The 12,500-nt window shown below is 41.1% G+C and overlaps 2 protein-coding genes across 3 annotated transcripts in view; one reads left to right on the top strand and one right to left on the bottom strand.

Annotated features, from left to right (window-relative positions):
- The first annotated feature begins 1,923 nt into the window (after window positions 1-1,923).
- On the top strand, window positions 1,924-3,842 carry LOC138019006 (histamine H2 receptor-like). Its single transcript, XM_068865673.1, has 2 exons — window positions 1,924-2,925; window positions 3,285-3,842. Exons 1-2 carry the CDS (start codon window positions 2,151-2,153, stop codon window positions 3,620-3,622), a joined length of 1,113 nt encoding a protein of 370 aa, XP_068721774.1. The 5' UTR covers window positions 1,924-2,150; the 3' UTR covers window positions 3,623-3,842.
- A 2,534-nt stretch (window positions 3,843-6,376) lies between these two features.
- The window catches only part of LOC138019165 (ATP-dependent DNA helicase Q4-like), a 22,954-nt gene continuing 16,830 nt past the window's right edge, over window positions 6,377-12,500 (bottom strand). The window contains exons 16-18 of one of the 2 annotated variants that reach the window (XM_068865855.1): window positions 9,988-10,181; window positions 8,565-8,853; window positions 6,377-8,275 (exon numbers count right to left, since the gene is read on the bottom strand). In XM_068865855.1, coding sequence (XP_068721956.1) covers window positions 6,821-8,275; window positions 8,565-8,853; window positions 9,988-10,181 — 1,938 coding nt within the window. In that variant the 3' untranslated portion in view covers window positions 6,377-6,820. The remainder of the gene's footprint in view (window positions 8,276-8,564; window positions 8,854-9,987; window positions 10,182-12,500) is intronic. The other variant, XM_068865856.1, reaches the window with a different exon arrangement.

Consider the following 12,500-nt stretch of genomic DNA (forward strand, 5'->3'; position numbering starts at 1 on the left):
TAACGTTTGCCTACTGGCATCATTCGTGATTTTATCCTAAGCAGAGGGATTCTCATCAAATGCATAATTGTTGTTATGACGAAAGTCTGTGATGTTCACGTGATTAATTTAACCCTGGCCTTTAACCCTCGATATATGCACTGTAACCACTGTGCCAAAACTGAAATCCCCCACAAAGCAAAAAATGCATTTGAGCCTATCAAATGATATCTGTCACTTGAGCTTAATCAAGAAGATCACTTTAAAAACAAAGGGTTAGAGTAGGAGGGAGGTTATTAGAAATCGCTTGAATTGCACGATTACTATAAAGCAGTGTCCTTAATACTACTACAAAGTTTTGTAAAGTACACCTGGGGAAAAAATGAAGTCTTTCCCTTTCAACTCTACCGCTAATGGTGCACTCTTTTCAATTACAGTCATTGCAGCCAGCAGTAAAATATTGCATCGGACAAATGGAGCAGTACATGTTGCAGAATTTAGTTCCCCTGGGTGGCAACAAGTCAGTTCCAATATAATTTGGTGAAAGAAATTGATCGTGAGCTCAAGGTAACGGTCATGCTGATCTACCCACCGGAGAAATTGTGCTAAAGAAAAGATGAGAACTATACATTCCAAAAAAAAATTTTGGTTTTTAAATCTCCTGTACATACTACGTGTAATTACAAAATTCAGAATCATTCAATCACGCAAAAAAGGTATTGCGTTGGACTTCTAATTTCCGAACATAACTTGAGTACCCTCTAATTTTAGTTTCCTTTAGATCAAGGTCCTCACGCTCCATGCAATATCGCAAGTCAAACATTTATCTGAAAGATCTGTTCCCTGGTTGACACGCAATCATGAACGAAAAAGCAAAACAAAGAAATGTTTTCTGAAAATGCGCACGATTTGTGAAAGGTCTGAACACTTCGTTGTCAACTTCAAGTGCGGTGATTAATTAGTAGTTATTGCAGCTACTGTCATTAAGCACTTGTAAATTCTCTACCAAAAGTAAAGAGAAGGAATTATGTGGAATGCACGAAAACAACTATTAAACTTAAGACAAAAATACATTGCATGCCTAAATTCTACTGGCAAAGAAAGTGAGGTCCTAGTAACGAGTAGGACTTCTTAGAGCGACAGGTGCTAATAAAGGGGCTAAACAAAGATTGACAGGTATCACAACAGACAGTGAATATATGATGACCTAAAATGTCCCAGAAAAATCATGTTTGGGACCCCCGTCGATAATAATTTATCTTCACCAATCAGTAATTCGATGTTTCCAAAGAGGATTCAGTCATGAAAATAGGCAATATGCCAAACCTGTGGAGTAATCATCATTAAGAAAGGCATTAAAACGTAATTTACCCTTTCAGAGCAAAATTTCACAAATTCATCGTGTGCAGGGCTCGTGACTGAATAAGGATATTCTATATAAGCGAGCTTTTTTCAGCTGCATCGAAAATAAATACTATGTATGCACTTTATAAATGTCACGTGAGTAGTTTGCAAGTTTTCAACGGCTGTTAGTACTTAAATAATCGTCCCTAATTTGTGGTAATACGACTAAAACCGCGAGCGTTAAATGACATCAGATTTTGTGGCCTTGATAGGGGTTAAAAATTAATTGATCGGAACAATTTTACGCACGGTCTTAATATTCATTATGTTGTTAAAACCGTTTTATTGCTAGCGCGCCAACGAATTTATGAAAACAAACGTGTTCTGTGGTGCCTGAAGTATTGCGGTGTTAGTGTCGAATTATAGAGCATTTGGAAGGGTAAAAGGGTGCAGTGCCTATTTATTTGAAAGACAATTAGACCACGAATTTAAACAAAGGGTGATGCTAAAAGAATAAGACACAAATAAATATCAGCTGTATTTGAATGATAAGTGATCTAAATATAGCATAACTTTTGAGGACAAGTGGAGTGTAAAATCAGACTTATAAAGCCCTCCTGCGTCCAGTGCATGAATGGCAAAAAGGAGTAGCCGGTGTTATTTTGCTTTGTAAATACATATCTTTAGATAAGACATCACAGTGAAGCCTTGAGACATATCAGCGTGATCATAATGCAATGCATGAGTTAAGCCCGGACGACAGATTATAGCGAAGGCAAGATTGATTGGACGCATCATTTAGTTTGATTACAGTGGACAGAAATGAGATGGACTCAACACGTTACAACGTTTCTTTGCTTCAAAATGCTTCAACAAACAACGAAACTTTCATGTCACTATCAACGTCTGCTCAAGTAGAAAGAGGCTTTAAACTCTTCTTTGTGATTGTGGTCGCCTTGGCAAACACTATGGGTAACTCGGGTATATGCCTTGTTGCTGTTAGAGACCCACAGCTTCGTGTCATCGCCCGGAACTACGTTGTGGCAAGCTTAGCACTGTCAGACCTGCTCGCTGTTCAGATCATGATCTTTCGAGCTTTGACTTATTATAACATTGGTAGAGAACCCTTCGTCTGCAGTCTCATGGGAAGAATATTTGGCTGTTTATTATATGTCAGTACTTTGCATTTATTTATCTTGAGCATCGACAGATATATCGCCATATTTTATCCTTTGCGCTATCGATTTTTGGTTACCCCAAGGCGCATTGTTATTGTTTTGCTAATAATATGGATTGTTCCAGTTCTTTCCATCCATATAATTCCTGCTGCGATTAAAGAACTTCATGGTTACCCGACGTTTTACGGTTGCATCGAGGAAGGTTTTATCGAAGCAAGTGACGAAAACAACCGTTTTCACCTGTGCTTCAACGTTGCATTACTTTTCTTTTTTCCGCTGTTCGCCATGATGGTTGCCTACTACAGAATAAGCAAGGTTGCTTGGTACCAGTCTAACCGAGTAGGTGTCGCGGTAGCGTCCGTTGTACCTGTCGCAAACATTCGGCTTCCAAGGTCGAGGGAAAGAAAGTGGGCAAAAACGCTTGGTGAGTTCAGTTCATACATCAAATCAAATGCCTTGTGATAGATAGTGAGAAAAATCTGTAGAATCCATAGATACGAGAGATTGATTGAACTCAGAAGTTTTTCCTTTCGACGTTTTATGGTAGTAATCAATCATGTATAAAATCCCACTTATTATAACTGTTTTTAGTATAAATACACAAGTGATTATACAAAATCGCGCGCTCTCATTGGCTCGCTATCTCGGATTATCAGCCGATAATCACCTCGACGGACAAAATGGCTGCCAGTAGTCGTTCACCGATAATCACTGAGCCTGAGGCGAATAATTGTTAAGTATTCATTAATCGAGCCAGACATGCAACTTTGTCTTCTTTTTCAGCAATCGTGATTGGTGCATTTCTGTGCTGTTATCTTCCAATAGTCGTCGCATCCTTGGTTTACACGTTTGCCGGAGGAAAAGCAAATAACGCATTAGAAAAAACTCTGGAGGTTTTAATTTTGCTGACATTTTTGAACACGGTTCTAAATCCTGTGATATACTCCCTTCGCAGCCACGAATACAGGAGAGCTCTCAAAAAGATGTGTGGAAGATGCTTTGAGGATTCAAACAACAACGGGTTGTCACATATTAATTTCATCCCAAAAGACCTGGAGAGTCAAACTGTATCCACCTTAGTGAACACGCAATCGCTCCGCAAGGATTCCATTTCTTATTGACCCTCTGGTCCTATTGGGGTACCCTGGGTACCAGAGGTGTCTTCTGTTTTCCTCGCGCCTCTCGCGTGACTCGAGTACCTACGCGCGCGAAGAAAAAGAAAGGCAGAAAAATAGGAAGACGAGAATATCTGGGGTTTTGAAGAAAAAACCACTGGCATGCGAGTAGTCATTTTAAAGAAAGCATGGCGTTTGTTCAGATTAAAAACATTGACAATTTGAATCAGGTGTCTTTTGTTTTGACTACTCAGTGCAGTATCCCTGTTTGAAAAACAAGATCAATTAAGCTTAATAAGGAACTGGGAAAATCTGCTGATAGCGTAGAATTTAAGGTAATTCCCTTGAAAATGACGTACTATCCAGATTTTTGTCAAACTTGGCACAATTGATATTCATGGACAGGACCCTTAAAAAATGCAATTAAATGATGGGGTCAAAATGCTTGTTTTCGCACTGTAACTTTATCCTAAGGGCCTGTTCATATGGAGGTGGGGTACCCCAGGTAGGTGAGGTGGAGTAACCAATTTCTCTTTTTTCTTGATTGTGTTCACATGAGAGGTGGGGTACCTCACTGAGGCGGGTTTCACGGTCAGTAGGGCCGGGTAACCCTATTAGGTGGGGTGAGTTTTCTCCATGTGGATGCTGAAGGTGGGGTACCCCGCCCGACTGGGGTGATTTATCTTTAGTTTGAACATTCCGCCAAAGCATTTGGACAACTCAACCCAGCGCCCAGGTGCTATAAATATTGCACGTGAAGGCTCGCTTTTTTCGACTACGTGTAGGCGGGGTACCTCTCCTACACGGGGTCCCGTACCTCCATGTGACCAGGCCCTAAGTATTTTTTACCGAATTACGCGAAAAGCGTTCGCAACTTGATCAACCGGAAAAATTGTTCTTATACAGCAAAAACTACTGAATATTACTGAAAACGTGAGCCTGCTTGTTTGTCCTGTCCAAAATCTTTCAAAAAAAAAAAAAAAAGAAGTGATTTCAAATTTCTCGATCTTGTAAAGAAACACATCACACTCATTGCTGTCTGGCTCCAAATGCAGTTAACGTCATTTATACATAAATAATACAACTTCTTCTTGTTTTCCGTGTACCTATTACGAGTACATAACACCATTTAAAATAGCCAGTCGGAGACTGGATGTGGGTATTGCACGTGTCGAGTAAACAGTGTACAATAATCAGTCAATCTCGACCCCAGAGCTCTTCTCTTGACTGAGGGAGAGAAGAGCTCTGGGGAACACTGAAACAAGGTGTCTTCTCATTGGTTTTCGTGAGGAACAATCAAAAGAGTCTCCAATTGGTGCATTCATGTTAGCACGAGGAGTGAGCAGGCGCCGTAACGTTCAAATAGCCAATTCTTGGTTATAAGAACCCTACGGCGCATGCTCTCCTACATAGAGTTTCCCAGAGCTTTTGGTCGACCCGAGGTTCTGGTGACGAGAATGAATAATTAGTTTGGAAAAGAACAACCTTTTTCATCGGTACGCTACAGTTGTACGTTATAGGGAAAAAAGGTCATCAATTTAGTTATTTGTTCAACAACATTAGATACCAGAATTTCAACGAAAAATAGCCGCTTGAAAGAATGGATGTGGTTTCAGCCTTTGTAAGAAGATTTTTACCCTGTGAGCGTGACTGAGTCACACGGAGATACGAAGAAAATCATATTCTTTTGAATGTCGAGATTTCCAGACTTTGGTGATTTTTAAAAGCTACTTTCGATAGCGTATTGTAAACGATGTCGCTTTGATGTTATATAATGAGCAACAGTCCAAAGACTAGTGAAATAGCAAACAGTCGAGTTAAACAGAAGGTCACACAACGTATTTATTTATTTATTTGTTTGTCTTGGTTTGGTGGAAAAGCCGGGACGCGGGGTGCCGGGGTCCGTGGAAAACACGGGGGTGCCGGAGTCTATGGAAAACACGGGGTGCCGGGGTCTATGGTGTTTGTTATCCACGTACCCCAGCACCCCGTGTTTTCCACGGACCCCGGCTTTTCCACCAAACCGTGAAAAAGGGACTTTGGCGAGTGCTGGAACATGTAGATGTAGATGTCGATGTAGATTCTCATGTCCCACGGGACTAATACTCTCGCTTTTCTCAAGACAGAGTGGATGGTCTGCGCTTGAAAAAATACGGAAGCATAATGTGCTCGTTCAGGGGAAAATAGCCATTCCTAGCTAGACAGATTAAGCAAATTCATCAATGCGCGAACTAATGCGCTCGCCAATGACGCAAGAAATTATGCGCAGAAAAGTTGCACAATGCAAAACCAGGGAATCATCTTGAGCGTACATATATATAGAACGTTTTCACATGACATCGTAGGCTCAATTTCCGCTGCTCACTCGAATTCGGGTATCCTCCCCGAGAAGAGACGGCTGGACGCGTGAACGATAGATTGTGCCTGACGTAAATTCAAATATAATTTATGCGAAGTTAATAGTTGCAGGGAAATAGCATTCGACTTATTAACAAAACATTTATTACATAACAATGCTTAAAACGTCTGTGCGAAGTTTCCAGAGGATAAGAGCTCGAGTTTGTGGTTAAGGACGGTACCTACTAATTAAAGATATTTTTGCCCCGGTGTGTGATTATGCAGGAAATGTAGATCTTAACAAGTGTTATTGAAATCCAAAAAGAAAATTGGGGGTAACCACGCATTTTTCAGAGATAATTCATGAATAATGTTTGTAAAAAGCTTTAAAATACAAAGCAATGTATTGCGTTCTTTCTCAAATTGGAGCTTAATAATCCCCATTCTTCAGCTTCTCGAACACTTTTCCGTTGTCGAAATCTTGGAAGTTTCCCACCTTAAAGGCACTGAAAAGCTCGAACAGGCCGGGTCAAAGAATACCTGAGCAGCCACAATTTTAACGAAAAAAATATAATGTATGCCTGACCGATTTGTGCAGGCGAGTTTCTGATTGGCGGAGATTAACAATGGCTCACTCACACTTGCAAAGCCATATATATTTCTTTTGTATGCCTCGCCCTTTGAGACATTTGTTTTGCAGTTTAACTTCAATTATTTTAAATAGTTATACAGCTCGTACTGACGCACAACGAAGTAGACAACAATGGCGGGAATACTATGAAGGATTAGTGTCCCATTTTAATATTAACATATCTTACTCTCAACACAACCGGAATTGGTAGTTCTAAATTTATAATATTCTACTATTCACCTTAGACGAATCAATTCTTGAGTTGCAAATTTACGTAAACTGTTGAACTCGACGTCTAAGTGCTTTCTCCAAAACCGGCGGTCTCGTCCCCATATCTCTGCTGGATAACACGGACTATCAATACCGTGAAATATACGTGCAACAGCACGACCAGTGAACGAGTGCTCGTGGTGGACCCCTAACAGGGCTTTGAGATCTCGTGAAATAACGTCCCAATTCACGTGATCAGAAGGTGTGACAGAAGAGGGAATTTTTTTTGAACCTTTCCTCGCTTTAGTCAAAACGGCAAGCTCTTTCTTTGTTTTGTCACTACAATCTTCAAAATAACTTTTCACGATGTCCTTGAGCTGTTGATCCGACTCTTTGTCAACATCATCGGCGCACTGCCAGTACTCGGAAAAAGAAACACTTTTGAGCGAATCATACACAAACTGAAGCTGTTGTAGCTGGCTTCGCTCCTCGGCCAGGATGCGATCTTCTAGAAAATTACACACGTTATCCCGCTCCTCGTCTGATAGGTCCCCAGGCGCCCTTATGTGCATGGATAGGTCTGAAAACTCCACTAAGATTCCCGATTGACCCATATCAGCAAGGGAATGATCACGTGACAGTGACGTGTTCCACTGAAGCGCTCTCAGCTCGCGACAAACTGGTGTCAAATCCCATCCCATCTTATCTGCTAACTCCACAACTGAAAAAGTGATGGTATTGGAATTTCTGAAACTTGCAGGTGTTGTTCTGGTGAGAGAAACCGCAGCTGCTATTGGAGGAATCTTCTGTGCCACAGCCCTCAGCTGTGCATGTCCCCCGTAAAATTTCACTGTGCAAGTTGACTTGACCGGCTGCAGTACTTCGAGCCACCGTTGTGGATGCAACTCAAGATAGCACAACAAAGTAGCAATGTTCTCTTCGCGCATGTCAAGTTCCTGTATAAGGCATTCGGTCACCATGGCAACTTCGTGACCCCCACAAAGACGTCCAACAGGAGCCTGGACAAGTTGTTGTTGGCTGTTTGTTGCTGCTTCTTTGCTTTCCACTTCATCTCTAGATTTCGATTCTAATAATTCCTCCTTTTCTTCCTTTTTCTTGGTATTTTGTAATGCCTCCCCGCAATTAGTCGTCGAGGTAATACCAGAACGTTCCTCTTCTTCTTCTTCCTTATTTTGTTTAGGGTCATCACACATCTGCGACTTAACCTTTATTTTCTTCAGATGCTGAAGTTCTGCAGCTTGTAATGCAGCTTCCACGCTGTCGTCCAGCGGGTCATCGCATAGGCAACCCAAGTTCAAAAGGTCATCGTTGTTTTTTCTGTCAACAATTCTTTGCTGTTGTTCCTCGTGAAATTTCTTGCATTCACAGCGAGGGAAGGCCCGACGGACCAACTTTTTAATGGTGGAGCGATCAACCGTGTTTGCGTAAACATGGCGACGGAGTTCACACATGTCTTTGCCCTGCGAACAAAAAAACCTTTCGATCAACAAAAATTCGACAAGAGCTTTGAGATGTCACAGTTGGCAACGAAAACCATCTGCAGGTTTCGGTTAAGGTTTAATGACTCCACCTCCTCAGAGAAAAGTAACCAGATGAGTTTAACTTGCGTTAAACCCAACATTAACGTAACGTTTAACCCAACGTTAAACTCTGTCTTAACAACAGAGTTCCATCAAAATGTACTAATAACCACTTGCTACACAAAGATGCACATCAAGTGCGAGACTTTCAAAACGCATTTACACTCACCTGTGAGTCAAGAAATACGTGACAATGCGAAGGACACCCGTCCCGTCCCGCACGCCCGATCTCCTGCACATAGCTTTCAAAGCTCCTTGGAAGATTATAATGGATAATGGCCCGCACATCTGATTTGTCCAGACCCATTCCAAACGCCACAGTCGCCACTACAACACGCAGCTGTCCATTCATAAAACGCTTCTGAACACGGCGTCTCTGCGCTGCGGACATCCCAGCATGGTAACATTCTGCGTCCCATTTAAGAGCGAGTGCTTTGGAAGACTTCGTCTTTCCTTTGCTACAAAACATTAGACTTAATGTTACAAACTACATTCACATTGACTTCACAGCCAGAAATGAAGAGGTAAGTGGCCCAACGATAAGGGCGCATATTTACAGCATTATTCAAGTCCATGCACTTCTAATTCTACCCCAAAATGAATCCAGCTGCTTAGCAACTCATGTCTGTGCAGTGTTGCTGGACGAATGGCTGGTGCCGCCGGGAGACCGATGTGAGTGATTGGCGGGAGAATGAACGAGGAATCTGTAAAACTACACTAGGGGTTGTCGAGTGCAGTGGGTATGACCCTACAATTCGTGTGTGTCTTACTTTCAACTTAAAATCAGGGAAGAGGAGAGCCGAGATGTCCTACAAAATGAGCAATTCAAGAGGTTCATGCTATTTCTATTGACTTCGCAAAGTTAGAGTCATAACAGCTGTCTTGCTATTTTTTTCCTTTCCCATTCAAGCTACAAGAATTTACAAGAAGCTACCGAAATAAAAGAAAATGATTTGCATGATAATAGAGCTCAATATTCCCGGAGGATTAGTTGGGAACACCAACATGGCCGCCGTTTCATTGTTTAGGAACACCAACATGACCGCTATGACGTCATGCGATAACACTCCATTGTTTGGGAAATTTAATTGTCTCTTTGTCCTCAGTAGAGTAAAAGGATCCATAACGATAGCATTACTTTCTTGATTTAAACGCGTCTGTGATCGAAGATGCCAAAAACCCCACAATACCACAATCGTACCAGTCTCCCCAAAGTTTCTGGAGATATAATTCGTTTAATTCAGTTCTAACTCTTCTGTTGCGTTTCACGAACACGCTCGATTCTTATTTGAACTAAACTAGGCCAATTTGACACGCCGACAGAAAAAAACACTGACGTAATGACATTTTCAATTTGGAACGAGTAAATGGCCTTATAGGCTGGATTGCCATCTGCTACCTGAGAGGCCGGAATCGAACCTAATCTCCCTCTGGCCAAAGCCAAAATATCTCCGATCTACTTTCGTAAGCACAACTAGGCATGTAAATGATGAATCGTATCAATTAGTTGTTCTGGGATCTGTCATCAACCGACAAGAATGCTTTCGATTTTGAAATTAACACAAATCCTAATAAAGTGCACCACAGCTCACCCTTTCTTTTTCTTGCTTTTCTCAATCTCCTCTTGCTCCTCGCTCCTCTCGTCCCAGCCACAATGGAGTCTGGTACTTTGCAGGCACGTGCGCAGGGTCGACGCCAGTTTTTCGGTTTGTTCTCTCCGGGTGCAGTAGATAATGATTGAATCACACTGAGAAAAGCGTCGACCTTGAAGCAACTGCAGTAAAGCCTACGAGTATAAAATCCCGCTTCCTATCAGCCAGTGATCCACCTAAACTGTTTTAAAATTTATTTCTGATTTCTACTAAACAGTTTGAAATGTACACACTATTTTCTAAATTAAAATATCAGGCTTTAAATGGAGCCTCGAAAAGCGTCTCGACCAGTCATAGAACACACACACCTATTCGGTGTGTATGTAATACACAAACGGAACTTAAGTGCCATTGTACATTTTTTCGCATTCGTTTTCGATAACTAATCTCACATTGCTTGTGTAAACAAATTCGCGCGAAAATAGGGCATTTCCGAGTTCATGTCTGCCTCCTCTTCAAAGCGAGTCTAAGTGCAAAGTTTTTCTTATGAAAATTAGTTTTCATTCTTATGTAAAGTAGAACTAATTACTATCACAAAAAACTTCGCACTTAGACTCGCTTTGAAGAGGAGGCAGACATGAACTTGGAAATGGCCTATTACCATAGTACTGTCAATGAAGATATCTATCAATTACTTTTTTAATAGAGTCGCTTTTTCGAATAATGCGGTACTTCAATCAAGTCGAAAGCTTTGGGATGACACAGTTCTTGCAGAATAATACAGAGGTTTATACTTGTTTGGAGCTAGAAATTCCTTATGGGTTATTAAAAAACTTCCAAGAACAAAACTCCACGTTGTTGAATGATTATTTGCAAGTGAACCACGGGTTTAGTACTACAAAGGTTGAAGAAATAAAAACGGAGCTACATGTAATAGATAACAATAAGAAACCCAACCGAATTTGTTCATAATTCTCGCAATAGCTGTTATCACAGTTGAGCCCACGTCTCAGCGGTATTAGTTTCTGAAGGCGCGAGAACGAGGCTTTTGGGTCAAAAAAGAATTTCTTATCGAAGGACTGTGATTTCTTGATTCTTGACTGTGTCCTTCGCTTTTTTTCGAGTAATTTGAGATTTGTCTGGCGTACATGTAACTTTATCGTAAAAGTATAGCAAGGCACTATAGAGCATATGGATATGTTAACCGAAGTAACAATCCCAAACGTGCGTGCGAAACTATCGTGGCATTCAATAACTATTCTTTGTCTTCTTATGAGAAAAACGTAAATTCTGGATAGGAGGTCACTATTTTTTCGCATCTCGCGCGCTAAACCTCTTACTCTTTTCTATGTCTGATCGACTGTTGACCCAAAAGCCTCGCTTCCGCGCGCTCTGAAACGTGGGGTCAATTGTAATAAGAGCTAAAAGTTCAATTTTGAATATGCTTATTTATCAATAATGACTCGGAGATATTCGGAAAAAGTCGTAGTGTTCCTGAACAGAAATCGAACCTGCGACCTTCCGGTTTCTATTCCGGATGCTCTGCCACTGAGCAACAAAACAATCGAGACAGCTTGGCCAGTTGGCGATCAAGGAACAGTCAAGCAAAATAACTAGACTTCTCAAACACAAAGACAGGTTTAATTAAGTAGCAGTATCTCTGGAAAGTGTGGATCATTTCTTAATCAACCGTCGACACAAAGAGAGCTCTGTAAAAATGTGCCGTGAAAGACCGCTTGCATGGAACAACGCGGGTTGGTCTTCACTTATAATACACTGATTGCCTTCTCGATTTAAGATACTTAAGTACCTGGACCATTATTATAGAAGAAGATTGTGAGCGGAGGTTTTCATTTTGCTATAACACGGTTAGCCGCAATTTTGCATCTTCAGATAATTCTTGTTATCCGTTACCAAAAGTAGACTGAGCCCATTTTAGATTTTGCTTTGTATAACGCCGAACAGTTTGGGAAAGGCCTCGGAAGTTAGTGTTGAGCTAGTCTGCGTAGGCCTCCCTTTAAGGACGTTCGCGCCCAAAATGTTCCCACGTACAGATTCTTTTTAAACTTGCCACGCAGAAAGGTAATGATCTACTTTTGCCAAAAATGCAAAAAAAATGGGGGTCACCGTGCTCGTTTTCGAGATCATGAAGTGCACTTTTAGAAGATTGCGTTACATTAGTGAAATTTAGATCAGGTAAACGTACCCAATTAGACATAATTAATGTGACTAAATTAACCTTTGTAGCTGATGTCTTTTACTGAGGTGAAATAGCCCTTGAAAAACGATACATATTAGTCTAAGAAAGAAAACTTCGGTCGCACGAGAGCATAAAAGGCGAAATATTTGTAACTTCTCGCGCACAGATTTTTTTTGTTTTTTGTTAAAATGGACAAAACCTGGAAAGGAAGTGATTTACGGAAAGAAAAATAGGGGTCACCGAGCATTCAAGAGGGTAAAATCGCTGCGAAGTTCTCATAGCGATGGTATATTCGCACTGCCACGTCCCTGCG

This window comes from Montipora capricornis, chromosome 10 (assembly GCF_036669925.1).
Source record: "Montipora capricornis isolate CH-2021 chromosome 10, ASM3666992v2, whole genome shotgun sequence".
NCBI classification, from domain to species: Eukaryota; Metazoa; Cnidaria; class Anthozoa; order Scleractinia; family Acroporidae; genus Montipora; species Montipora capricornis.

Bases quoted from the DNA above. Each gene is read 5' to 3' on its own strand.
- LOC138019006 (XM_068865673.1), top strand. From the start codon at position 2,151: ATGGACTCAACACGTTACAACGTTTCTTTGCTTCAAAATGCTTCAACA. The intron at 2,926-3,284 runs GTGAGTTCAGTT...CTTCTTTTTCAG, and splicing joins AAAGTGGGCAAAAACGCTTG to CAATCGTGATTGGTGCATTT.